Below are 26573 nucleotides of genomic sequence, written 5' to 3' on the forward strand. Positions count from 1 at the left end.
TTAAATACGTTAAATGGTATAAGAAATAATTTTTCATTAAGAATTCAATTAAGAACTCTGCAGATACCTTGTAAAATAAAACTCTTTCCTTGATATTCGTTGATATTTGTGCATTGGAAATGTTTTTGATTGACATTTATGGTCTTTATTTTATTTGGGCTAGTTAAATAAATTTTCGGGCTACTAAAATCTGAAGAGTACCTGCCCGAAGGGCTACCAGGGATTTAGAAATTTTGCGAGCCCTACTGTGAATGTACCTGCTGTTAGGAGAATGCAGTGTTTTAACTACCTTAATCACCTATCTGAATGATCGGGCTAGTGCTGCTTTATCATTCTCGCGTGTTTTAAGCCTTGTAAGTTTAAACACTAAACTGTTTAAATTGCGAGTCAGCACGCAAGAGATTTCAATGCGGTACTTGCACACTGTGACAGATTGTTTCTTTGCACACACACACACGCAAAAAGCACTCAGCTCGGACTGCACGCAAGTACCTGATTGAGTCCGCTTTCTTGCTTGTTTAAGCAAATGCACAGTATATTATATTAATGGCTGTTTTGATGAGTAGAAGGGGAAGTCGTGGCCTAATGGTTAGAGAGTTGGACTCGTGATCCAAAGGTTGCGGGTTCGAGTCTCGGGCCGGCAGGGATTGTAGGTGGGGGGAGTGAATGCTCTCTCCACCCTCAATATCACGACTGAGGTGCCCTTGAGCAAGGCACCGAACCCCCAACTGCTCCCCGGGCGCTGCAGCATAAAATGGCTGCCCACTGCTCCGGGTGTGTGTGTTCACTGCTGTGTGTGCACGTTGGATGGGTTAAATGCAGAGCACGAATTCCGAGTATGGGTCACCATACTTGGCTGAATGTCACTTCACTTCACTCACAGTAGCCACATAAATGCGAATTGTTTCTGACCCGGTATTCACTCCAAACCAGAGCACACTTGTGTGACGTCACATGCGGTGGTACTGCAAGATGGCAGTACCCTTGCTCTAAAAGCTATTACAAAACTTCCTTTTTTCTTTAAAATGGTTTCATTAATCGTGTTTTTTATATATATATATATATATATATATATATATATATATATATATATATATATATATATATATATATATATATATATATATATATATATATATATATATATATATATAAAACTTTTTTTTTTTTTATTCGATCGATCGATCGATAGATAGAGGAAATCACTAAATAATGAAAACTTGACTGTTTCACTTCCACTTTAATATGAAAGTCAGTAACAAATCTAAAGTAGATTGCAGAAATATAAAAACAAATCTGTTGCTTTACCACACTCAGTATTTAGGTAACTCAAAGTTACTGTAATCAACATGCATGTAAACGTATATATTGCACTTTTTAAACACTGTCTGTTAACTTTAGACAGACTTTAAATAAATAAGAATATATATTTGTGACCCTGGACCACAAAACCAGTCATAAGGGTAAATGTTTTTTTTTTTTAATTGAGATTTATACATATCAGAAAGCTAAATAAATAAGCTTGTCATTGATATATGGTTTGTAAGGATAGGGCAATATTTGGCCAAGATACAACTATTTGAAAATCTGGAATTTGAGGGTGCAAAAAAAAATCTAAATACTGAGCAAATCGCCTTTAAAATGGTCTAAATTAAGTTCTTAGCTATGCATATTACTAATCAAAAATTAAGTTTTGATATATTTACAGTAGGAAATTTACAAAATATCTTCATGGAACATGATCTTTACTTAATGTCCTAATGATTTTTGGCATAAAAGAAAAATCAATAATTTTGACCCAAACTATTTTTGGCTGTTGCTATAAATATACCCCAGCGACTTAAGACTGGTTTTGTGGTCCTGGGTTACATATTACATTATAATATACATTATCTTAAGGTCAAAGTCTTCAGTAAAGAAATGCACCGTAACACTTACTGCTTGAGTAATTTCTATGAGCCGTTTTGACAAAACTAGCCCAATCGTGTTTCAAGGGGGGGCCACCAGTAAAAATCGCATTCCAGGGGGTAAAATAATTTTTTTTTGGAAGGGTTCTTCTGGTAAGTTTGCACTCCAGAGGCTAAATATCACGTTTTTGGAGGCAAACCACGGATGTGGCAACACTGTAGCGTACCAACTTGCTTCCCCTGAAGACTGCTTATGTGTTCGACTTGAAGCAACGCTGCTTAGACCGATAGGTGTGTCATCAAAGGTCCGCGAGAACTATAAGAGAGCAGACGTCCACCGATCAATCTTAAAGTCGAATACACCTCTTTACTCTCGCGTGTCAAGTGACAGTGTAACCACAGCCTCTGCAGTTGAAAAATCTAATTTTTTCATATCGCGATATTATCGCAAATGCAATTAATTGTTCATCCCTGATCTCGTTCCCTCATTTCATGTAACCAAGGTTACATCAGTAACCCCAGAGGTTTTCTTCCAGGAATGCACATATCACAATGTCCTGGATTTAAATAATTTCTGGCCAAGGCATGAAACAGGTGAGAAAAGTGAAAGAAATTAGTTAAATGCTCACACAACGCATGTGCATGCTCAGAAAACTATATATCAGGAATTTAAACTGACAAAGCTTTAAAATGCATACAGATATTTTGTTTGTTGTTGATGGAGTATCCATGGAACCAGCTGTAAAGAGCCATCTTCTGCAAAAGGGGTTGGGGAGCAGCAGCTCATTTGCATTTAAAGAGACGCACAAAAATATCATGTTTTTGCTTATATCAGGGTTTCCCAAATGGGGTTTACAAGGGAATTTCAGGAGGTTTGTGAGTTGATGAAAAGCTATTAATGAATTAAACTATAATTATATCAAAGTTTAAATATATAAATAATTTTTAAATTAAAACAAAAATAAAAGGTTTAAATTAGTAATAAAGTAGTGTTTATGAGCTAACTGCTGTGTTGTTTTTGGAAGTAAACATGCAAATATGCCTTTAATTTTTTTTTTTATATATTTACTTAAAATCTCAGATAGCATTTTAAGTAAATTTAGGCCAAAGGGGTTCGACTGACAAAAAGGTTTGAAAACACATGGCTTATATTAACATGTAAAAAGGGGCATAATAGGATCCCTTCAAAATCAAACAGACACAAAGTAACATCTGTGTTCAACGGTTTCTTACTTGTTTTGGCAGTCCTCCACATAAGGATCGTGCGAGTCAACCCTCTTTAGAACATTTCTGACATTCTCCTCCAACCACAGCATCACTTCAGCCTCTTTCCACAGGCTGTGACAGCGACCCACATATAGGGACACTAGCTCTGAGAGTGCAGGAGGCTGCCTAAAAGGTGCAGCAGAAATAAATACAATTACATCACATTCATACATGCTGCAATAGCTCTGTCAACAAAAATCTTTGGATCTGACTGTTTTCAAATACATAAAGAGAGAGTGTGAGTAAGAGCTAGAACAAATTACCTGATTTGACTTGATGGCCCAAAGAATGCATGAGAAGACACCGCAGCATCAGGCTGAACTGTGCATAAGTCCAACAGGGGCATGAGTACTGGAAAACATTTTGACACAACATTTTAAAAAACATACTGCATTCACACTGCAAGCCTTACAGTGCTTAATTCTGATTTATTGCTGAGATCCCGTTGTTTGTTTGTTTGTTTTAATGTCTGAACTGATTGTTCGAACTCCTGTCACTGATGGATTGTGACAAATAATTATCTCGAGCAGTGGTTCTCAATTCCAGTCCTCGCGTACCACCGCTGTGCACATTTTGTATGTTTCTCTTATCACTTCAGTCGTTTGTTCTAATCGACAGTAAGTGCCCTGTGAACCATATTGCAGGTTAGGAGGCTGACAGTCCTGGTGGCTGTATAGCCCTCCTGAGATGGACTCTGTTTAGACAGTTCTGCAATATTTTGGAGTCAATATGGGCCAAATCCAGTGGAGCATGTTCAGACTCCTTAAGATGGCCGGTTGTGAAAATACCAAGAGACAGGTGGAGGTTCCATGCTCCATTGGCTGTAAAGAGGGTGCAAGATAGCCACTCGGCTGATGTAGGTGGTGGATTGTTAGCAAAGGTGAGGAAAGGGGAAGGCACCTTTGCGGAGGCAGCCTCACGCTAGGGCACTTCTAACAGAAAGGTTGTAGGAAGAAAAGAGGTATGCGAAAGAGCAGCCAGAGTGGTTCCTTGTTGTGGAGGCAGCCTCACGTTAGGGGTCGCTTTGGAGACAATTGAGGAGGAGATAGGAGAAAAAATTAGAGGAGTGTAAGTGGGTGTGTTTTGGGCGAGGAAAAGTAAAATAGCAGTAGGAGCAAAGTATTGAACAAGGAGTGACTGTTTGCTCCTAACAACGGCTTTAAACTTTGCTAACATGCAAAAATGCTTAAATTTTCATGGCATTAAAAGAGAAATTCCTAAGGAAACTTCTTTTAGTTGGAGATTAAACTAAGTTTGTAAGGAAAAAGCCATGTAAGCAAATGTAAAGAGTATACACAGTATGCTTTGTGCAACGTCTTTATAATATTAACTTGTCAACAAAACTGGCAAAAAAAAAAATTGGGGTATGTTAGGGAGTGTGCCCGAAGCTTGAATCCGTATTCAGAAAGGCATGGAAAACAAATAGCAATTGCTAATGGTTGCCTGTTACATTACAGTACATAAAATTTCACTTTCCACATAGAGTAAGGAGAGATGACTGAGGATGGAGAATGATTTGCAGATCCTAAGCACTACTTAGACAATCTAATCTTGTAAAATGTGTGGTAAGTACTGCTGCTCCGAAAGCAGGGGTGGTGGGTTGTGCAAAAGGGGACATTGCCCCCTCAGTAAGAATTTGTGCCCCCTCAGTTTTCTTAATGAACATATTTAAACCGTTAACACAACCATTAACGTTAGCGCATAAAGTTATGTTTGATTTTGAGCAGATCAATCAGCATCTGAAGTAGGCTACAACAAGAGCGATTCGCGAGCAGACATGGGTTACGGTCATTGCAGTTTCTCCAGTGGGGCTGGCTGCACGAGCTTTGATGATGACAGCTAATTCACGATTTACCAGACTCACTCACTGTATTTAATTCCGTGCTTTAATAGGGTCACAAACTCTTTCCATGTTATATTAATGCAATAGCGTATTGTGTCATGGTTATCAAAATAAAACCAATAAAAAAAGTGAATTTACACACAAAAGATTATTCTACATTGCTCCAGGGCCGGCATCAAGGGGGGACATCCTTTTCCATCCTCTCCCCTCCTTGCTGAAGGTGTTCGAAAATGAAAGTGAAATCGGAAAAAATAGCGCACATACGAAAGCCATTGCACACTTTCACGAGTGTCAGCAACTGCACACAATCCCCCACCTATATTTTCCTCCCATCTCGTATTTATTCCCTTTAGGGGTTCCATCACTTTCTTTCCGAACACGGTATTGGAATGCGGCAGAATCACAATGTCGACTCAACATCGCTTTTAGCTATTATGCCTCCCGCAGTTGGAATCAGCTTCCAGAAGAGATCAGGGCCTGTATTCACAAAACATCTTAAGGCTAACAGAAGCTCATAACTCGCCAATTTAGGAGAAAATCTTAAAAATAATGGGCATGTCAGTCCTAAATTTAGGACTCCTAAATTTTTGCTCTAAGAGTATTTCACAAAGCGTTTTAGCACTAAATCTAGCTCCTAAATCTGTGAAAGATTAGGAGTAGTAAAGAGGACTCCTAAGTCACAAACTATTCCTAAAATAGCTATTGCCGGCAATCTGCCCCGGAACGCAAATATTTAAACATTTGATGATAATGAGCTTTTATAAAGGTATCGCCTTTGGCTTTGGAGGTTATACCTACTCCAAATTTTCCTTTGATTATATGCACGTTTTCATTAACTATCTGGGCAAGAAGTAACAGCTGTTCTTGTGTCCAGTTTGGTTTTCTTTTATGTTCGCATGTCTTACTATCAGCCAGGATTATTCTACTCTGTTTATTAAACAGCTGTTTACATGCATATTCACTAATTGTTTAAGAGAAGCGCACATGTAAGAGGCTGACAATTAGATGAACATATACTGGTTTAATTAGTGACACTTAGCCTGCGTTTTAAAATCTTTATTTGAATGAGGCAATTAACATTTTTATTTTAAAATCTTTATTTGAATATGGCAACATAATATTGTGCTCTACAATATTTATATGAATCTCTGACAGAGACTCAGCCAATCACTGTGTGCATAGTTAAAAGAACTCTTAGCTAAAAACTTTTACTGCTATTTAGGAGAACTCAGTGGTAAGATCAAATGTTTTGTGAATATGGGCCCTGATGTGCTAAAACATTAGCCGCATTTAAATTATCCAATAGGATTAAACTTTAGAAATGCCGCTTAGCATCAGATCATTATAAATGCTGTCAGGATATAAAGGGAAATCACTCGGAGCACCAAATGGGCACAGGAGCAGCAACGGCTAAAGTGAGCAGAGCTGAAATTTTGGTTGTTTGGGGTGGCGAGCGTGCCTTGATCAGTTTACTGACCGCATTCCCGGGGCGGGAGAAGCACGTTTAATGGAGGCGACAGGGCAAATCTGCAGGAGACCGTTGATGAGCTCGATTTCCCTTATTATGGGCTGAAAGTGGAACCAGGTTAAGAGGGTCTTTGTAGAGCATTGCTTGTTGAAGGAGAAGTGCGTCAGGTTGGGATGCTGTTCACGGGAGAGGGCGGGGACGTAAGCCAGAAAAATTTATGCTGAGAAGGTGCAATGAGAGCTGCTTATATAGGCTCACAATGATGATTGACAGTACTGAATGATTAGGCTCCTCCCGAACCTACGTTTGGAACTTCATAAAAACAAGCAGTTAGTATGTGTTAGATGTGTTTTTAGCTGATACATGAAGATGGCCAAGGACTCAGATTGAGTTGGGCAGGTCATTCCACCAGGAGGGAACATTTAATGTAAAAGTCTGTGAAAGTGATTTTGTGCCTCTTTGGGATGGCACAATAATGCGCCATTCACTTGCAGAACGCAAGTTTCTAGAGGGCACATACGTCTGAAGTAATGAATTTAGGTAAAGGGGTGCACAGCCAGCGGTGGTTTTGTAGTTAAACATTAATTCCTTGAATTTCATGCAAGCAGCTATTGGTAGCCAGTAGTGTTGTCACGATACTGGAATTTCTAACTTCGATACGATACCTTGAAAAATATCGATACTCGATACCATTTTCGATACCACGGTGAAAAAAACTGCCACAATATTAAGGGGGTATTTTTTTTAAATTAAAGATAAATATAACAAGTCGAGAACATGCAGTATATTTTACATGATCAAAAAAATGTCTTGAGGTACTGCCTTTGTTGATTTATTTATTAATCTTTTATTAATCTTAGTTAAATGTTAATTGAAACTAACGTTTACTAATACATGTACTAATTAAAATCCAAAGTTCTATTTGTTGATATTCTCATTTGCTTCATAACCAAAATATTTCCAGATATAGGGCCCTATGAAATCCGTTTTATTTTTCCCCAAATTCCGTTAATTTTTTCTACATTCAATTTTTTCCATTTTAATTTTTCTGGATTCCGTTTTTTTCCATTTGAATTTTTCTGGACTCTTTTTTTTTAATGGTCAAATTAAATGCTATTAATCTAAAAACATGTCTAATTCATTAAAATCATGAAAATTATACAATTTAACATTTCATTTATTAAAAGTGTAACAAAAATGACACGTTTAGGGCCGTATAAAATGTTTTATTTTTTTCTCACCTTATGTTTTATTGTTACCAAATTCTGTGTTTTAGCATGTCTATTATTTGAATGCATACAAACTATTTTTATTTATTCTTACAGTAGCCTTATGAAATGTGTTTTCCCCCTCAGAAATTATGTGTTGTGTATTTAAATTTTACTGGATATCAGATGAAGGCATAAAACTATTTTAATTAATTTATATTTGAATTAATGAAAATTAAACATTTACATTTTTGGCAAATGAAGGGGATTTACTATTAAAATAAAAATATTTTGTGATTATTTCTTTAAAAAAATGAACAGTAGTAGTAAGTAGTAGTATTATGTACATTCTACTAAATAATAGTAATATAGCCTATTTCTGGCACACGGTCTTTAATAGGCTGTTAAACCGAACTTTTATTTTGACGGGTTGCCGTGAATACTTCTAAAGTTCTGTGTGTGTATGATATGATGCTAGTTTTACTCAAATTAAATGGTAAAATGCTGGTAAAGTGCCTTTCAGATCAGTTCTGGAGATATTGTTGATGTATTTATGTCCTCATTGAGACGGCAGACGCTGAAATCACCGCGAGCGCCACATTAGTAAACAAAACCGCACGTGCAGCACATTCACACAGAGACGCGCAGAACATGCAGGATTCATATTTAAATCCACTTTTGCAGCTTAATATTTACAGACACTAGTCCATATCGCGATTTGATTTAAGTGTAATGACCTACTTTTGATTAATTCATCCAAACTTCCAAAATTCCGTGACATTCTGCATTAAACTGTAAATTCCGTTTTTATGACTGGATTCCGTGCGCGTTCTCTGCATCGCGGAGATCATAGATCCCTACAGATAGCGCTCCTGCTGTGTTCTTTAACAACCAGAGCAGTCATCTTTCTATTCACTTCACTTTTGCTATTTAACCAGAGCGAAGGAGACGAGTGCGGTCACGTGTGGTGCTTGTCCACGCGCCTTTGGAGAGAAGTGAAAGTGACAGCTCGGCTAGTATCGGTGTATCGATACTTCGGGAAATTAATATTGGTACCGTTCAGATATTTCAGTATCGATATTTATCGAAATATCGATATTTTTGACAACACTAGTAGCCAGTGCAAACTGATAAACAGAGGTGTGACATGCATTATTTTCGGCTCATTAAAAATTAAACTTGCTGCCGCGTTCTGGATTAATTGTAAAGGTTTGATAGAACTGGCTAGAAGACCTGCCAAGAGAGCATTGCAATAGTCCAGCCTGGACAGAACAAGAGCTTGAACAAGGAGTTATGAAGCATGTTCTGAAAGAAAGGGCATGATCTTCTTGATGTTGAATACAGCATATCTGCAGGTAGTTGTAGCAATGTGGTCTGAGAAAGTCAGTTGATTAATCAATCATAACTTTTTGAAGGAGTTATGGTTGATGTGCCTAATTGGATGGTGAAATTGTGATGGAACCACAAGCAGTTCTGTCTTGGCAAGGTTGAGTTGAAGGTGATGGACATTCATCGAGCAAGAAATATTTGTTAGACAAGCTGAGACGTGAGCAGCTATCGTCGGATCATCAGGATGGAATGAGAGGTAGAGTTGAGTATCATCAGCATAGAAATGATATGAAAAGCCATGTTTCTGAATGACAGAACCTAGTGATGCCATGTAGACAGAGAAGAGAAGTGGTCAAGAACTGAGCCCTGAGGCACTCCCTGTAGTTAGATGTTGCGACTTGGACAACTCACCTGTCCAAGATACCTTGAAGGACCTATCTGAGGTAAGACTCAAACCACTGAGGTGCAGTTCCTGAGATGCCCTTTGACAATAGGGTTGACAGGAGGATCTGGTGGCTAACCGTGTCAAAAGCAGAGGACTGATCCAGCCAGATAAGTATTGAAGATTTGGAGTTCACAATTACTGGAGAAATATACAATGTCAACGCAAAAGAGGCATTACAAGTATTGTGTTTTGGGATGCACTAATGAACATAGGAGTCGCCATAATCTGAGCCGAGGACACTGTGGTTAAATTTCATTTTCGAAGGAAATATCCTGGAAAAAAATCGGTAACGTCCCCTAAATGTTTAGGAATCAATATCAACGCTTCATGCGCGAACATCAGCTCCAGACAAAGTAAGTATCACGCGTTTGTTTTCCAAATTGTCTTTCTGAAAGAGCTTCTTGGCACTCTGTAAGGCTAATTGCTAAAGCTATCATTGTCTCTACCGGTTTTCACTGATGCTGCCTTCAAGTGCTACCAGAATAATCTTAAATAGGAATGTAGTAGTAAAAGTTGCATATGAAAAGAATGTGAGTCGATCGCTTGAAGTTGTCAAGCTCATAATCAGAAGTGGGACTTATAAAAAGTTTGTGATAGCATGAGACCAGCTATGTTGGTATTTTTATCCCACCATGCTCCCTCTCTGTATAATTCATAAACAAGAATTTATTATGTACAGTAATCAGATGACTGACTTTGAACCAGAGTGTATTTTCTGTAAAGATAACAGGCTTGTACTAATAGTGGAATGTTTATTTGCAAAGGCTAGCACTGCTAACGCCTGAGCTTGAGCTCTTGAAGCTCCACCCTCTTCTCCGGGAGCAACAGCTCATTTGCATTTAAAGCAACACTCAAAATCAGCACGTTTGAGATCATACCCTAAAAGTGGCAATTTTAACAAGCTCCAATTTCACAATTTCCGGCATGATGACGCCTGTGTGAATGGCAAGCTGACGCCGGTGTTTAGTTGCGAAGTTCTATGTTTTGTGTTTGGTAACCTCGTTTATGTGCTCGTTTGTTACAACAACAACTGCACCATCATGTTTATGACCGTGATTTCCTATTGGGTATCGCGGAATATGTAATGTGTCTGACAAAGGTTACAAACATTCCTCTAATTCATCAACGTTTGGAATACCCATAAAACTATGCTGCATGCCGGACTGTGATATTCATAAAAGAAAGGGACGTTACAGAAAACGGCGGCTATCGATTCCATCTGAAAAGGCTACGCTTTGGTCTGAAGGAGCCCACTGATTTCATAACATCTTTGGGCTTTAATCTGGAAAGCTATTACGGGAGAACTTGTGTACCTGAGCTGGGGTTGCCGTGCACGGATCGTAGTTCTTTGGGGGATGAGTGCTGTGGCTCTGGATGCTTAGTAGGAAGGTTGTCGTCGCCTGGCCCTACCTTTTCAAGGTACTCTTGCTCAAACTGTGTCTTTCCTATCTCACGGAGTGTGAAGCCAGTAAATCTGCGTTTGAAACATGGCTTGAGGCGGAGAGGGGTAAACTTAAGAGAATCTTCGATCATCCATTCATCTATGCTCCGTCTTTAAAATTACAGACAGACATGTTTTAGTCTTTACAAAAGTGCTCCGACAACATTAACGATGGCACTGTTGAATGCAAGGTCTGTTGTTAATAAGACTCTCTTAATTACTTTATCTTGCGGGTTGGACTTTTTATTTGTGTCTGAAACATGGCTAAATGTGGATGAAATCAATCCTCTTTTTTTTTGAGATGGCTCCTGAATCGTTTAACTTTTTGAGTACTCCCAGGGAAAAGGGTAGGGGTAGCTACGATTTTTAAAAAGTGTTTTAAATGTCGTATGTGTTCAGTTGGTTGTTATAGTAGCTTCGAAGTACATGTGTTTAAGATTGATCTGGTAAATCCAGTCCTCTATGCTCTTATTTACAGACCACCTAAATACAATAAGGTCTTTATGAGTGAGTTTCCGGACTTTTTGTCAACTGTGATTTCTAGTAGTGAGTGTCTTTTAATATTGGGTGATTTTAATATTCACATATGCTGCCCTGAAAAACCTTTGGTTAAAGAATTTTTAGATCTTGTGGACTCATTCAGTCTTATGCAGTCTGTTTTGGAGCCCACTCATAGTCATGGGCATACATTGGACTTGATTTTATCTTTTGGTTTTCCTATACATAATGTGGAAACTGCTGACACCCTTTTATCGGATCACAAACCTGTAATTTTTAATGCTTTTTTACTGCTTCTTTGTTTGGCAATCTTCAGAGCTGTAAGCCTGTAGGAAAATGGTTGAGGGCCATCAGTCCCTCCACTGCCAATCAGTTTGTAGAGGCATATAATATTGCTGAGACCTCTAGGTCAATTTTATCATATTTTGGTAATGTGTACTGAAGAATTGATCTTGTGGTTTAACACATCATGCACTGACATTTTAAACTGGTGTGCACCTGCAAAATTGGTTTTCCTTAAAACCAGAAAACAGCCATGGCTTAATCAAAGCACTCGTGTTATTAGACGAGAATGGAGGTGAGCCGAGAGGCAATGGAAAAAAGATAAACCAAGTATCTTATGAGATTGTTAAAGATTGTATGGTTAATTATCAACGTGACGTTAAGGTAGCTAAAGCGGATTTCAGATTTAATTAATAGGTATTCTCATATTCCAAAATTTGTATTTAGTACAATAAACTCTGTATTAAATCCATTAACATGCACTTATCCAGATCCTACTAAAGAAGCCTGTGATAATTCTTACAATCTTTTACTAGTAAGATAAAGATAATCAGAGCTAGCATTCAGCCTACCTCTGATTATTCTCCTCTTTGGGATCTGTATTCTTCTCTGACTTTGAGCCAATTTCACTTTCTTATATAGTAAACATAGTCCAACATTTAAAACTTACAAATTGTGTATCAGGTGTCATTCCTTCTCGTCGTCTTCTACAAGTTTTAGATGTTGTAGGCCCAAACATTGTTAGTATTATTAATAGTAGCCTAGTAAATGGTATAGTTCCATCTTGCTTAAAACATGCTATAATACAACCCCTTTTGAAAAAATCTAGACCGGATTCTTTAGATTTAAAAACTAAAATCGCTCCATTTCTAAGCTCCCTTTTTTATCCAAAATACTAGAGAAGGCTGTTTATCATCAGCTCATCTCATTCTTAAATAAAAATTCAGTTTTGGATACATTTCAATCTGGTTTTAGATCAAAATATAGTACAGAGACTGCTCTTTTAAAAGTACACAATGACTTAATGCTCGCTGCCGATTCGGGAAAGGGTGCCATTCTGATTCTTCTTGACCTTACGGCAGCATTTGACACGACTGATCATGACATCTTTTTAAATCCATTAAGCCAATGGGTTTTAAATCCATTAAGCCAATGGCTCTTTAAAGGGGACCATAATAGGTCCCCTTTAAAGAGCATGTTAGAGTCAGACGAATTATTAATTTTATAATAGTATGTCCTTTTAGCAGTGGAAACATTAGCAGAGAAGGAAGAGAGGAGTGACTGATACACTAAGGTCAGTGGGATTTTTTTATTTGCACCATACCCTTTTAGCAGCCCTGAGTTTAGAACGATGTTCGCGGAGAACATCAGACAGCCAAGGGGCAGAGGGGGTGGTACGGGCTGGCCTGGAAGACAAGGGGCAGACAGTGTCTAAAGACGTAAGAGTGGAGCAGTTTCAGTAGCACTGTTAGCATCAAGAGATGATAACTGTTTAGGGGGAGGAAGCAAAGATGAAACCATAGCAGATACCCGGGAAGGTGAGAGTGTGAGTAGGTTACGTTGAAAGATGACATGTGGAGGGGTATGTGCTGTGTCAGGAACCATGTTGAGTTTAAGAGTGAGGAGGAAGTGATCCAAGGTCTGCAGTGGAGTAACCAGCACATGATCAGCGGAGGAGTGTCGTGTGTAAATAAGGTCTAATTGGTTGCCTGATTTGTGAGTAGCCGTATTTAGCACACTCTTGAGACCAAAAGAGGAAAGCAGAGTGTGGAAGTCTGCACCGAGGTTTATCTAGGTGGATGTTGAAGTCTCCAAGCATAACTAGGGGAGTACCATCCTCAGGAAAGGTTGAGAGCAGCACATCTAATGCATCCAAGAAGTTACCTTGTGGTCCTGGGGATCGATAAACAACTACAAAAAGGATTTTAAAAGGGTGGGTAATAGTGACTGAATGTGTTTCAAATAAGCTCTTAATACCCAGAGAAGGTAAAGGAATACATTTCCAATCATTAGAGAAAAAAGACCAGTACCTCCACCTCTTCCAGTCAGACGGGAAGTGTGGAAAAATTAGAAATTGGAGAGTGCTGTAGCAGCAGTGCCCTCTGGTTTGATCCAGGTCTCCATCAGGGCCATGAGGTTTAGCCTTGAATGACTAGTAATAGATGTAATGAAATCTGCTTCGTTTACTGCAGACCGACAATTCCAGAGGCCAATAGAAAAAGAAAGTATTGTGTTAGCAGACATAGGCAAAGTGCGCAGGTTGTAAGGATTGCGCTGCCTATAGTGTGTGATGTGTGGTTTGTGAGTAATAGTAATAGTAGGGATTCGGAAACACATAGTAAGTGTTGGTCATTAAAAACAAAACAAAACAAAACAAAAAAACTGAAACAGAAGTGAAACAATACACACACAAAAATTAATACACAAAAATGCGTTGAGGCCTGGTTGAGCTGCACAAAGAGATGCTTTGGTAGCTTGTCGAAGTTTTTTTTTTTTTTTTTTACAATTTTTAACTAATTTAATTTGAATGGTCATTTCCTGATCATTACAACCCCAGCATTTATCCCTGTGCTGAACATTTTACAGAGGACAGCATCCTGAACCTAAGAGAGTACAATACCAGCCAGCTATGCACAAGAGCTTATCCTGCAGCAATTTGTCGAATTTTTTTTTTTTTTTTTTTACAATTTTTAACTAATTTAATTTGAATGGTCATTTCCTGATCATTACAACCCCAGCATTTATCTCTGTGCTGAACATTTTACAGAGGACAGCATCCTGAACCTAAGAGAGTACAATACCAGCCAGCTATGCACAAGAGCTTATCCTGCAGCAATTTTAAACGGTGTATACCATTGAACCAAAAAGGTCTAAGAAAATCCCCCAAAAATCCTAAAACATACCACTCCAAAACATTTTTGGAACACCCTCCCATCAGGCAATTTCATGTTTTGAATTTAGTCAATAATTGATCTAGGTGCATTTTAATAATTTCAGAGTTTATTTACTCACACCACATCCAATGTTTTCCTCAAACCGCAGTTTTTCCTCAATGTAAAATGACTGAATGCCCAATAGGGTGGGAAAAACTGAATTGGGTTTTTTTTGCACTTTGAACATAATTTTGTGCACTTTAGTTTAAAATGAAATCTACTTGTGTTAACAGCCAGGCTTTTTTGTTACAAATAAACAATATAACATGCTGGTGTTTGGTTTATATTTATTTGTTGGGCCCAAAACAATTTAAAAGTAGGTTTGTTAAATAAATGTGGAAGTGTTGAAATAATTGATCCTCACCACCAGGAAACATGATGAGAGCGTTCTGCAGTAGTACATTGGATTTCTGCTTTAGCTGTTGGTTCTCCACAGGTGAAATGTCTTCCTGTTGGCTCAGATGATAGTAGGAAAGACCCACAGAAAAGGAAAAGTTTGGCAGCTGGGACAGATTTCGATGGACCTAAATCAACAGAAGTACAGAGAATGTTAAATGTGCAAAGTACCACAATGTTAAGTGTGTATTATTTAGGCGCTAAGCACAGCTATTCAGTAGCATAACAGATTGCTTGTTGTGTCCCAAATGTTAAACAATTGCATCTCCACCACTAAAAGCATTTTAAATATTTATTGGTCAACTGTTGAATATGCATTATTGAAGGTTCTTTTTGTAGTGACAAAAACAATGAGAAGATACTTCAGTAACTGGTCAGAGACTAAAACCTACAAACAATAACTACAGTGGATATAATAATCTTGTTAAAGCTGCATCTTTTTAAATATAACTGTAAAACCATGAATACACTGGAGAGTTGCTTTATAATAGAATTTGAAGTTGTAATTCTGTAAAGCTGCTTGCAATCTATTGTTTGAAATGCTATACAAGTAAACTTGACATGAGTTGACTTGCGTGCTGAATTACAGATCAGGTACAAAAATATCCACACAATGAGAGTTTATTTTGTTATTGAGAGGAAAGCATGCAGTACATATTTACATATTTATCTAAACACCACTCCCTGTAACATGGGCATTGTGCATTTAAAATATGTATATACTTAAATGTTATCTTATTCTTAAATAAGACTACAGCTTACATCACAAGGCTTATTGGGACTACTAAATATAGCCCGTCACAGTTTTTAGGTAGTAATTATTTAATTTGTATTATGTTATTTTTATATTGCATCTGTTCATATCTCCAAAAACATGAATGCAGAGAGCTTTTCCCCACATTTCTATCAGCAGGAGCTCAGTACTTGCCTTAAGGAGCTTAGACTATACTTAAGTTTCCATAAACAATTGCATAACCAAAAAATTTTAATTTGTTGTGGGCCATGACAAAAAGATGGCCACTGCAGTTAAGCCAAGTATTTTTTTTAAATGGTGGTTTTGCAATATCAATACGTAGTAGGGCTGGGACGATACATCGATTCTGGGATTTTCTGAGTCTAGATTTTAACAGCAGATGGCGCTCTAATCTAGTTTTTATCCGCACACGCAAATTCTCATGAAGAAAAGCACTGAAGAGCGCTTGGCTGAGTTTGTAATTTCACCTCGGCTCAGAATGCTTTTATGACGTGAATTTAATGTAAACACAGCCCACTGTGAACACCCTTGTAATTCACTTAAACATTTTCAAATTCCATGAATGATTATTTTAGGTTCAAGTGTGTATAAGGATTTGGAAACGAGCAGAGTACGGCTGTTTCTAAAGCATGCAGTGCCATCTCCTGTTCAAAAGTAAGCTCAGACTCGATTCCAGAGGAATCGCGATGCATTCATAAAATCTCAGAATTGATGCGGAATCATTTTGCGATTTGCGATGCATCTATGTATTGTCCCAGCCCTAATACACAGAGGTCAATTAGTTAAATCAATCAATCTCCACTGGACCACTTAAAGGGTTAGTTCACCCCAAAATGAAAATTCTGTCATCAATTACTCACCCTTATGTCTTTTCAAACCCATAAGACCTTCGTTCATCTTCGGAACACAAATTAAGATGTTTTTGTTGAAATCGGAGAGCTATAGACAGCACTCCGTAGACAGCAACACAACTGAAATGTTCCCAGGTCCAGAAATGTAGTAAATACATCAGTAAAACAGTCCATGTGACATCAGTGGCTCAACTACGAGACGCTACGAGAGCACTTTTTTTTTTGAGCAAAGAAAACAAAAATATCAATTTACTCAACCATTCTTCTGCCCCGAGTTACGTCGTCCGCCACTTTAGAGAGTATCACAACACATACGCATACTTTCCCCCAAACATAAACAATCCAAACATAAACTCTCCAAAATGGCAGAAGACGTAACTCGGGGAAGAAGAATGGTTCAGTAAATTGTTATTTTTGTTTTCTTTGAGCAAAAAAAAATAAAAAAAGTATTCTCGTAGCGTCGCAAAACTGAAGTTGAGCCACTGATGTCACATGGACTGTTTTACCGATGTATTTACTACATTTCTGGACCTGGGAATATTTCAGTTGTGTTGCTGTCTATGGAGTGTCAGATAGCTCTCTAATCAAAAACATCTTAATTTGTGTTCCAAAGATGAACGAAGGTCTTGCAGGTTTGAAACGACATGAGGGTGAGTAATTAATGACAGAATTTTAATTTTGGGGTGAACTAACCCTTTAAGATGGACTGACCCTGAAATAAAAACTGTGGTGGGCATTCCTCTTTTATGGAGAGCACAAACAACCACACAGAATTTGATTAAAAGCCTAATGATGAATAATGATGAGTTCTTTACCTCCCATTCCTCATAGAGTCGGATGAGGGTGGTGTACTCACGACAGCGCAGGCACAGGAAGTCAAAGATCAGCAGCATGCAGAGAGGGTCAGTATCTGGATCCAGACTGGAAGCATATTCATGTCATGTTTTACACAATACATCTGGCTGACAGACCGTGGATGATGGATCTTGTCTTATGAATCTGATCAATTTATTGTATGAATCTGATGTGGGCTAGTACCTCAGAATCAGTTTACAGTACTCCAGGGCTGTGCGTGGACAACCTCTCTTCTCCAGAAATAACATATGCTTGAACAGCACTAAATAAAAGGCCCTGTAGATACAGGAGAGTAAAAGAGATTTCATCAAAAGTTAAGACTCTCTTAATTGAAATCAAAAGTTACAATATAGATGTAATACCAACAAGAATTAGTGTGCTGCATATCTTTCAGGGCACCTGCAACATGATGGCACCTGCAACATCTCACCTGTTCTCTGGTCTGCTGAAGTCCAGTCGACACGTGCCTGATGTCAGGCTGAACACAGGGTGGAATGCACACTCAAAACTATATAAGGCCCTTTCTGCAGAGACAAACAAAAACAAATTCTGTATATTCTCTTCCATTGTCTTGTATATATCAAAAAAAAAGAAAAAGAAAAAGAGCATCACTTCGATAAATGTCATTAAATGCTGCTTCGTACAAACTCCATCTATGAGTTTGGGTCACTCATGATGTGCATCTTCCCAAGTTTGGTCAGGGTAGCACCATATTTTTTATTTTTTTACAGGAATGACAACAAGGCTCTAAGTCAGTGGTTTTTAAACTTTAAGAGCGACCCTATTTTTTTCTATTGAAATTAACGTGACCCATATATGTGTGAGTGAGTGAGTGAGTGAGTGAGTGAGAGTGTGTGTGTGTGTGTGTATGAGTGAGAATGAGTGAGAGAGAGTGAGAACTGTTCTGGCAAAATGAGTCACACATTTTCCAAAAAGAGTTATTTTTATTTTTATATTCTCTATTAAAAGACCTTTTAAATTACACGAGTAGCTGTAATCTGACAAAAAAAAAATGACTGTGCTATACCCGGGTCAATGATGTGATGCCTACATTTTCTGTCCGTTTGCATATTTTTTTTCAGTTAAAAATTGTTTTAAATGCATAAAAAGATGGCATATATAAGAAGTACCTCTCCCACACATGTACCAACTTTAACTTTTCAAAATACATTAGTTATTTGTAATTTTGTGCGTCCGTCCATAACTGTTTTGGAAACATCTTTGAAATTACACTAAATTTACTCAGATTAATTTTCTGCACTATTTGACATGATTTCCAAAGTGTTTTGTAATCCTGTATACAATTACAAAGCATTTGTATTTATATTTCCATCATAATATTCAAACAAACTTTGTCCGATAATCTCCATTTTATGAAATATCATGTGGTGCGACCATCAAGAAACCACCATTTTGGTACTTTTATGTTGAAATCCATTCAAAGATATGACATTGCATCATATAACAATTTTCCAAGGACCCATAGAAGCATCAAGAAGGTTTGTAACTCTTTCAAATTTGGAAAACGTAGTTACCACATTTGGATATCGTGGTATGACCTCAAAGTCATTAAAGTTATTTCTACAAGCATTTATTTTTATTATAAATTTCATAGTGACCTTTCATGGGAAGCTAGCTTGTTTTGTTCAGGTGGCTAATTCTGTGCTTATAAATTTTGACTGAATTTGAAAATATCATGTGGTGCGACCACTGCAGAGTGTTTTCCATTATAGATATGTCCCAGATTTACAGTTTTTGCACCTTTATATTCAATTAATGGTTTATATACACAAAACACTTTATTTTAATATAATTTGGAATAGATTTTTATGCAATTTGGGTCATTTCGGGTGGTTTATGTTTAATATTTGTACAATATGAGAAAAAATGCAAAAAACAATAATTTAGAGCATCTAATTTTAATTTGGTAATTACGCATTTATTAGTAGTTGATTATATATTTATTAATAACTATTTTAATATATTTTACCAGATTCCACTGCCAAGCAAAGTAAAATAAACACTCGCCATAGGCAGCATGTTAATTCTGACCCTTCAGTCAAGCACAAACTCCAGATGTAATTTTCTGCTGTAAGAAAGATGTTTCTGCTACTCTAAATTGACCCTTCGCAAAGACCCACCCTTAGTTACTGTTGCTATGTCCGACAAACCATGGCACTTTTATGCAACACATGTTCTCATGCAGTGAAAAATACATAATGGAGCAAAGAACACACCGACATACAAGACAGAGCAGGTTACTTTCGGTATTAAAGTCTCAGAGTTCAAATTTGGTCATTTAAAAAAAAAAAAAAAATTCAAACAACAAATACAGCTTTGTGGCTCTTTAATGTGTCGTGACAGATTGCAGTAGCACCTCGGTTCAAGTGGCATGTGAACCGATCATCTCTTACTAGCTATAGCACAAAATAAACATGAATGAACATCACAAGGCATCTTGTTTCAACTGTGAATAGATGTCAATATACACTATTTTTCAAGTTCAAGTCCACAGACGTTAATCTACTTTCCTGTCTGGTTTGTTTGTCGGAAAAAAATGGCAGATTTGGCATTATGATTGCTCAGATTGCCTGTTGGGCCAAGGTTGGGCAAAGTTTAGAAATAACTGGGTCTAAAGAAAAAGACTGCAGTTAATGCCATATGCTGAACTTCTCACACATTTCTTTAAACAGATTTTTAATGATGTAAGGTCTTTTTGTCATTTGGAGCGACCACTCATCATATGGTGCGACCAATAATAGCAATAACTGTATTAAATTAAAAATAAATTATCTAATTTCTGTGGCTGAAATATGAATCACTGCTATAGTATGCTTAAGTAAATGGTATTTTTAAAATATTTATATCAGTTTTATGCAATTTACAGGAAAAATAAGTCTGCTAACTACAATTAAGACGGCAACTCTGAAATTATACAACAAAAATATGAGCTCACTATTTACAAAAACTCAAAAGAAATGCAAATACTTTATTTCTAAACAGTTTAATTACTGAGAACATCTAAAACAATGGAAATTAATGTGAATGAAAATTGAAAATGTAAAGGAAATTAATTAATTTGAATATAAATAATGGTCGCACCACATGACATTTTTTAAGGCTAAGGCCGATTCATCTACATGAAAAAAACACTAAAATCACTTTATATGAATTTATGTGTACACAACCTTCTTAATGTTTGAACAACTACAAAAGATGATTATTTTTAGTATTTTAAAATTTGCCTGTCGAATTATACCCTTATATACGTCATATATACATCAATGTCCCACCCGTTTGAATTTGATAGAGTCAGCAAAGTCCGTTTTGAGAAAAATAGAGTTAAAGATTTCTGAAGGTTCCAAAGCAAAATCACTTCGCAACATTGCATCTTTTCCTTCAGTTCTTTTCTAAATAATCAATACTATATTGATAACAACACCACAGCTATTTTTTATTTTATCCTATATTTATTTTGATAAGAACAGATCCAAAAAAGAACAAACATAAGAAAAACAAAAACAACTATAAAAAGCACTTTAGAGTGTTCATTTTAAATAAATAAATTATTAAAAAAGCAATTCAATCAAGTGCAGCGAGTGATGAGACAGATGGCCTATATATTAAAATCTACTGTAATGCATGGATCTAATATAATGTTACACATCCAATGTTTTTCCCCAACAGTTCCCAGAACATTCACTTAAGACAACAGATTATGTCTGCGTGAACATTTAAATACTGTAATTCTGTGTGTATGTGTATATTTATTGAGATTGCACGCAGTCGGAAGTGCCTTTATTCGTGCACTTTAGATGGCAGTCTGTGCGAGAAGTGAACAGAGGAAAGGTAGCATACTCCTCTCAGAAGACGTACAAATAAAGAATTTTAGACGCTTAATTAGATGTTAAATTTGGAGCATTGTGATCGCTAGACAAGGACTTGGACTTGAAGTCATTTTTGTGAAAATCTCAACCTTTTTGACTCTTTTTGCCTGTAGCGCAAAATTAGCCTGTGCGCATTCCGATTCATTTTGCATTTTTTAATTTAAATGTTTTTTTGCATTTTTGCACGTATTCGTACCGAACATTTTTGGTAAGAGTCTTTCGGTTCAGTACACGTGTACCGAACAAATACAGCATTTTTTTAACCACAGCGTGAGTGAACGCGATCATTTTATCATCATTTTACTTTACATGTTAGTGATGTCTTAACCTATTTAATGTGTTTAAATAAATCTGTTATGAAACAAGTAACAGCCACTCAGTAAACAGTGTTCCCACTCTAAGCCAAATGTCAAATTCCCTGACTTTCACTGACTAAAAAGCTGAATATTCATGACCTATAATGAACAGAAAAACAGGCCGCTGTTGTGCTGAGCATTTTTTTTTTTGCTTTTACCAGTTAAATGCACTTTGATATTTTTTATACTTTTTGTTTTAAATCAGTCTTTGAAGTGGTCATTTCATAGCCAAAGCTCCTAAAAATTTACAATTTCTAGCATATTTGCCTTAGTTAACAGTACAGCCTGGTGACTGCATTTGACTTAAGTGATTGCCAGTTGATGAGCGGGAATGGAATAAAATGGTGCTGCAAAAAATAGCCCAGGGTTCAACGCTAAGGATTTTTTCAGTGGATCAAATTATTACTTGCCCTGTTTATCAATTTTTGTTTTATCCATGTCACCTTGTATTCTAATAAATAAACTTGACACCTATATTTTAGATACCAATAAAATTTTACAAATCTTGATTTAAATTTTAATACCACAGCAAAAACCACTAGCCTAACTAATATAAAGTTCAAACAAACTGCAAGTAATAGCAAAATTAATTATATAGTATAAAGATAGAAATGAAATTCAAGGTAGGTACAGAAATTGAATAACTTATAAAATAAGATTTGCATATTCTTCACGGTGTTGCACCTTGATTTTTCATTGCCATCTGAAATTAGTGGCAAGGCAGCCACTGCATTTTAATCATGAATCAATCAAAAAAAAACAAAAAGTGCAATGTTGATTTATATTAGACTGCATAATTTCAAAATCTGAAGTAAAAACAGAATGGTGTGACTTTAGCTTTGTGAAATTATGCTACGTGAATGAAACACTGCTCCGGGTGTGTGCGTGCACTTTGGATGGGTAAAATGCAGAGCACGAATTCAGAGTATGGGTCACCATACTTGGCCGTATGTCATGTCACTTTCACTTTCAAACAGCAGGCTGAATGAGATGCAATTTCACTCTCTGACAGCAGGTGGCGCTTATGGAACAGTGATACAACGTTTCCTTGGTTATCACTGTAAACCAGCAGCTCTGCACATATTAACTCATTTAATGCGAGGTGAGACTAAAAGAAAACGCCATGTCAATTTTTCTGAAAACAGCCTGTTCCCCTCAGAAACACATTCATATAAAATACAATAGGATTCCTATATTTTGTGCATCGTGAACAGTCATCTTGTTCTGCCTGATATGGTATTTTCTCCTCTTTGCTTCCGTCTTCTGTGTCTCTGGCCTCTGTTAATGGCCATTTACAGACTAATTATAATAATAACAGAACATTTACAAACAAATGGCATTTGGGAAAATGATTGATCAATGCATGATTGATGAATGATTGATCAAGTAGCAGCATTTTCTGTTTTGTCAAGTGCATCAATTGGAGTGTAAAAAGACAGATCTTGAGGCAGGTGCTCTATTATAAGATAGGAATAAGATATAGGTGGCAAACAGGTAAATATAATAAATACATTGCACTGTTTGCTTATGTGCCTCAATCAGAGTGCAAACAGTAAAAGATATTGAAGTAGGTGATGCGCTCTCTATTACTACTGAAGTTCTAAGCGGCCATGCATTTTTTTCCCCTTGTTTTCTCGTGATCAAGACTTTATTTTTGTTGTGATCGACATAAACATTTTATCGTTATCACGATTTATTTTTCACGCGATCTCAACATTACAAAAGTTGTTCTCTAAGTTACACAACTGCACCAGCAGGTGGCAGTATAGAACTACTGATGGGGAGTTGTATACTGTATCAACTATAGCCTACTGTACACGTTTGGGACAGAGGACCTTCTCCGTGATCGCTATAATTTATTCAGTTCATTACTGACATTTAATTCAATATAAATGTTAAATGCTTGAATAAATATTCAGTATTTTGCTTGAAATGGTATGTTATTGTTACATTATTACTGCTGCACGACTCACAGTTTCTCATTTACAACGACGTATTTGTAATGTGCATCTTTCTTATTTTTAATCTTTGTTAATAAATGTATATTAAAAAGAAAAGAGATTTGCATGTGTGTATAATTTAGTTCCGTGATGCTATACATTGTTGTAGCCTAATTGTTAAAAATAAATGTATTTTCTACATTTCTTTGTAAGAAACCAGAAGTGCCTGTTTACTCATTTGCATCAGTCAGAATGAGAGAAACAGTGAGTAATGTCGAGACAGGTGAAAAGCGTTTGGGTAATAGTGAATATTGACCTATTGTGCGTACCGTTGTTGCTCCCACTGTTAGCAGGGTATAATCGCTGCATTTGGGGTAAAAAAAAGATTATAATTATTATTATAAAAAAATAATGTATTGCTCCAGAAAGGTTTTCTGTTCGTTCACACAGGCACGAACTGATTGGCAGATGCCTTTAGCTGAGCCTTTACCGATTACCTGCATTGATCAAAGCATTCGGCAAGGTTGTCTGTGAGAGACGTCACCTCCCAATACAAACACGCCCCCTAGAATAGTCCCGCCCCCTCACATTGACTGACAGCTTTCCGTGAAGACATAGGAAATTCAAATGCAAAAGGAATTGCGATTCCATTTGAGTTTTGGCAGGTTACATGCAAGAAGCAGAGAAAGTGAAAAGGCAAATGTGGTAATTAATATTGATATTTAAATATGACAGGCTCATAGCTCGTAAGACATGGGAAATACAGTTGCAAATGGACTTTGCTTTTTCATTTGAATTGTAGCAGTCACTGTGCGTTCAAGTGCTGTTAATCGATTAAAAAAAAAAACTAAATCGCACATTATTCTGAAATTAATCGCGATTAATCCCACCTAACATTAAAGTTTTTAAATATACTTTTATATTGCAATAATTTCACATTCTATCTTCAAATTATTGTACAAACAACAAAGACAGTATTTTTTTAATATTTGTTTAAATGGCATCTTTATTTTTTATGACTGAATGCCAGTATCACTGATACCAATTAATACTGATTTCCCTATAAAAATGTTTCCCCCTAATTGACTACCATTGACTATAGCCATTCAACTTTACATTATAATTAAGATCCATCAATTTGAATATTTATTAGAATTTAAAAATAACTTATAATTTAAGTGAACTTAAAACAAACAATCTTCACATAAACCCATTATAATAAATGTCATATCTACCTGTGCCCCTAAGCAGAAATATACAGAAATTGAATAAAGTTATCAAACACTAAATTCTAAACTAAATACAGATGAATCCTTACAACTATAAAAGTTATTTATTTCCTCTTTTTTTCTTTTATTCTTGATGAGCAGACATCACATCAGCTGGTTATTAGGTTGTTTTGGCTGCTATTTCTTTAAGAGCTGCTGCTACCGAACATGACGTGGCACCCATCTGACACCCATCGTATTTTCTCTAAACTCTACCTTTTCTGACCCATTTCAGGTCAGACCCATTTCAGTCTCTTCTAATGAGCTGACGAGTTTAATCGAGCTGAATAGAGCTGATAAAATGTAAAACTGTAACTTGAATGCAATGTAAGTCGCTTTGGATAAAAGCGTCTGCTAAATGCATAAATGTAAATGTGTTAGATGAGGGAGACAGGACAGTTTTGAAGACCATTTCAGAGACATGTTCTTAATGTAAATTATATATAACATATTACATGCATGCATATTTTTATGGCAGGTTTAATCGCCTTTTTGGTAACTTCATGACTTAACTGATCACGACATTGCATGCTCGTAATTTCTTTCGCGATTTGATACAGGATATACATATACACACACACACACATATATAGGAAGAGTTGGGTTCCAAAACGCTATAAATCCATTTTGATTAATTTGAGTAAAAATGTGTTTTCTTTACCAAGAAAGTGGCAAGATGAAAACCACTATTTTCTGTTTCAAACTTTCACATAGCATCTTTAGGTTATAATAACATTAAAAAATTCAAATCCAGATTTTGATTTTCAAAGATTTATTATAAAAACTCATCTTTTTTTCTCCCCCAAATGCAATAAATCCAATCCATTATTTTATTTTTCTTCAAAATGCACTAAATCCATTGAATCAATATAAAAATAATTTTTTCATATTGAAAACACAAAGTTGATCCACATATGACAGCCTCTGAACTTGGTCAATACTAATATGTAGGCCTACAGGCACTGGACTAAAAATACATTCAATCAGTCTTTGCCATGTTATATTCATTTAGTTGACTAGTGCTATACACTGTAGGCTATATAACAAAAACGTTAATGGCATTAATAAAAACACTCACACTGACAAGCTACGCGATATCGCGTTCATAATCGAATGCGATTCATCTGCGATTATGAACGCGATATTGCTGTGATCTACAGCTCTGTGTATTAAATGCCGCTCCATCTGAAAACATGTGACGGAGATCACAGAACCGGCTTTACTGACGAGATGCGCATGACAATCAAATGTTGCGTTTATAATTTTACACACACACACACACACACACACACTTATAAACGCAACACCTTTGTTTTTGCCCCCATTTTTCATGAGCTAAACTCAAAGATCTAAGACTTTTTCTATGTACACAAAAGGCCTGTTTCTCTCAAATATTGTTCAAAAATCTGTCTAAATCGGTGTTAGAGAGCACTTTTCCTTTGCCGAGATAATCCATCCACGTCACAGGTGTGGCATATCAAGATGCTGATTGGACAGCATGATTATTGCACAGGTGTGCCTTAGGCTGGCACACCTGTGCAACTCTAAAATAAAAGGCAACTCTAAAATGTGCAAAAAAAAAAAAAAAAAAATCTCCTCACTTTCTGTCTTACCTGCCTCAAAGTCACGGTCACACTGATGGGCCA

The 26573-nt window shown here is 36.6% G+C and overlaps 1 protein-coding gene across 2 annotated transcripts in view; it reads right to left on the reverse strand.

The window, feature by feature from the left end:
- Positions 1–26573, reverse strand: part of LOC306842968 (ribosome quality control complex subunit TCF25-like) — a 174694-nt gene that overhangs the window by 82038 nt on the left and 66083 nt on the right. For both annotated transcript variants that reach the window (XM_079374204.1, XM_079374205.1), the window contains exons 9-14: positions 17907–18000; positions 17660–17752; positions 17437–17542; positions 14985–15144; positions 3437–3524; positions 3141–3299 (exon numbers count right to left, since the gene is read on the reverse strand). In XM_079374204.1, the coding sequence (XP_079230330.1) occupies positions 3141–3299; positions 3437–3524; positions 14985–15144; positions 17437–17542; positions 17660–17752; positions 17907–18000 (700 nt within the window). The remainder of the gene's footprint in view (positions 1–3140; positions 3300–3436; positions 3525–14984; positions 15145–17436; positions 17543–17659; positions 17753–17906; positions 18001–26573) is intronic.

This window comes from Barbus barbus (assembly GCF_936440315.1).
Source record: "Barbus barbus genome assembly, chromosome: 23".
Classification (NCBI taxonomy): Eukaryota; Metazoa; Chordata; class Actinopteri; order Cypriniformes; family Cyprinidae; genus Barbus; species Barbus barbus.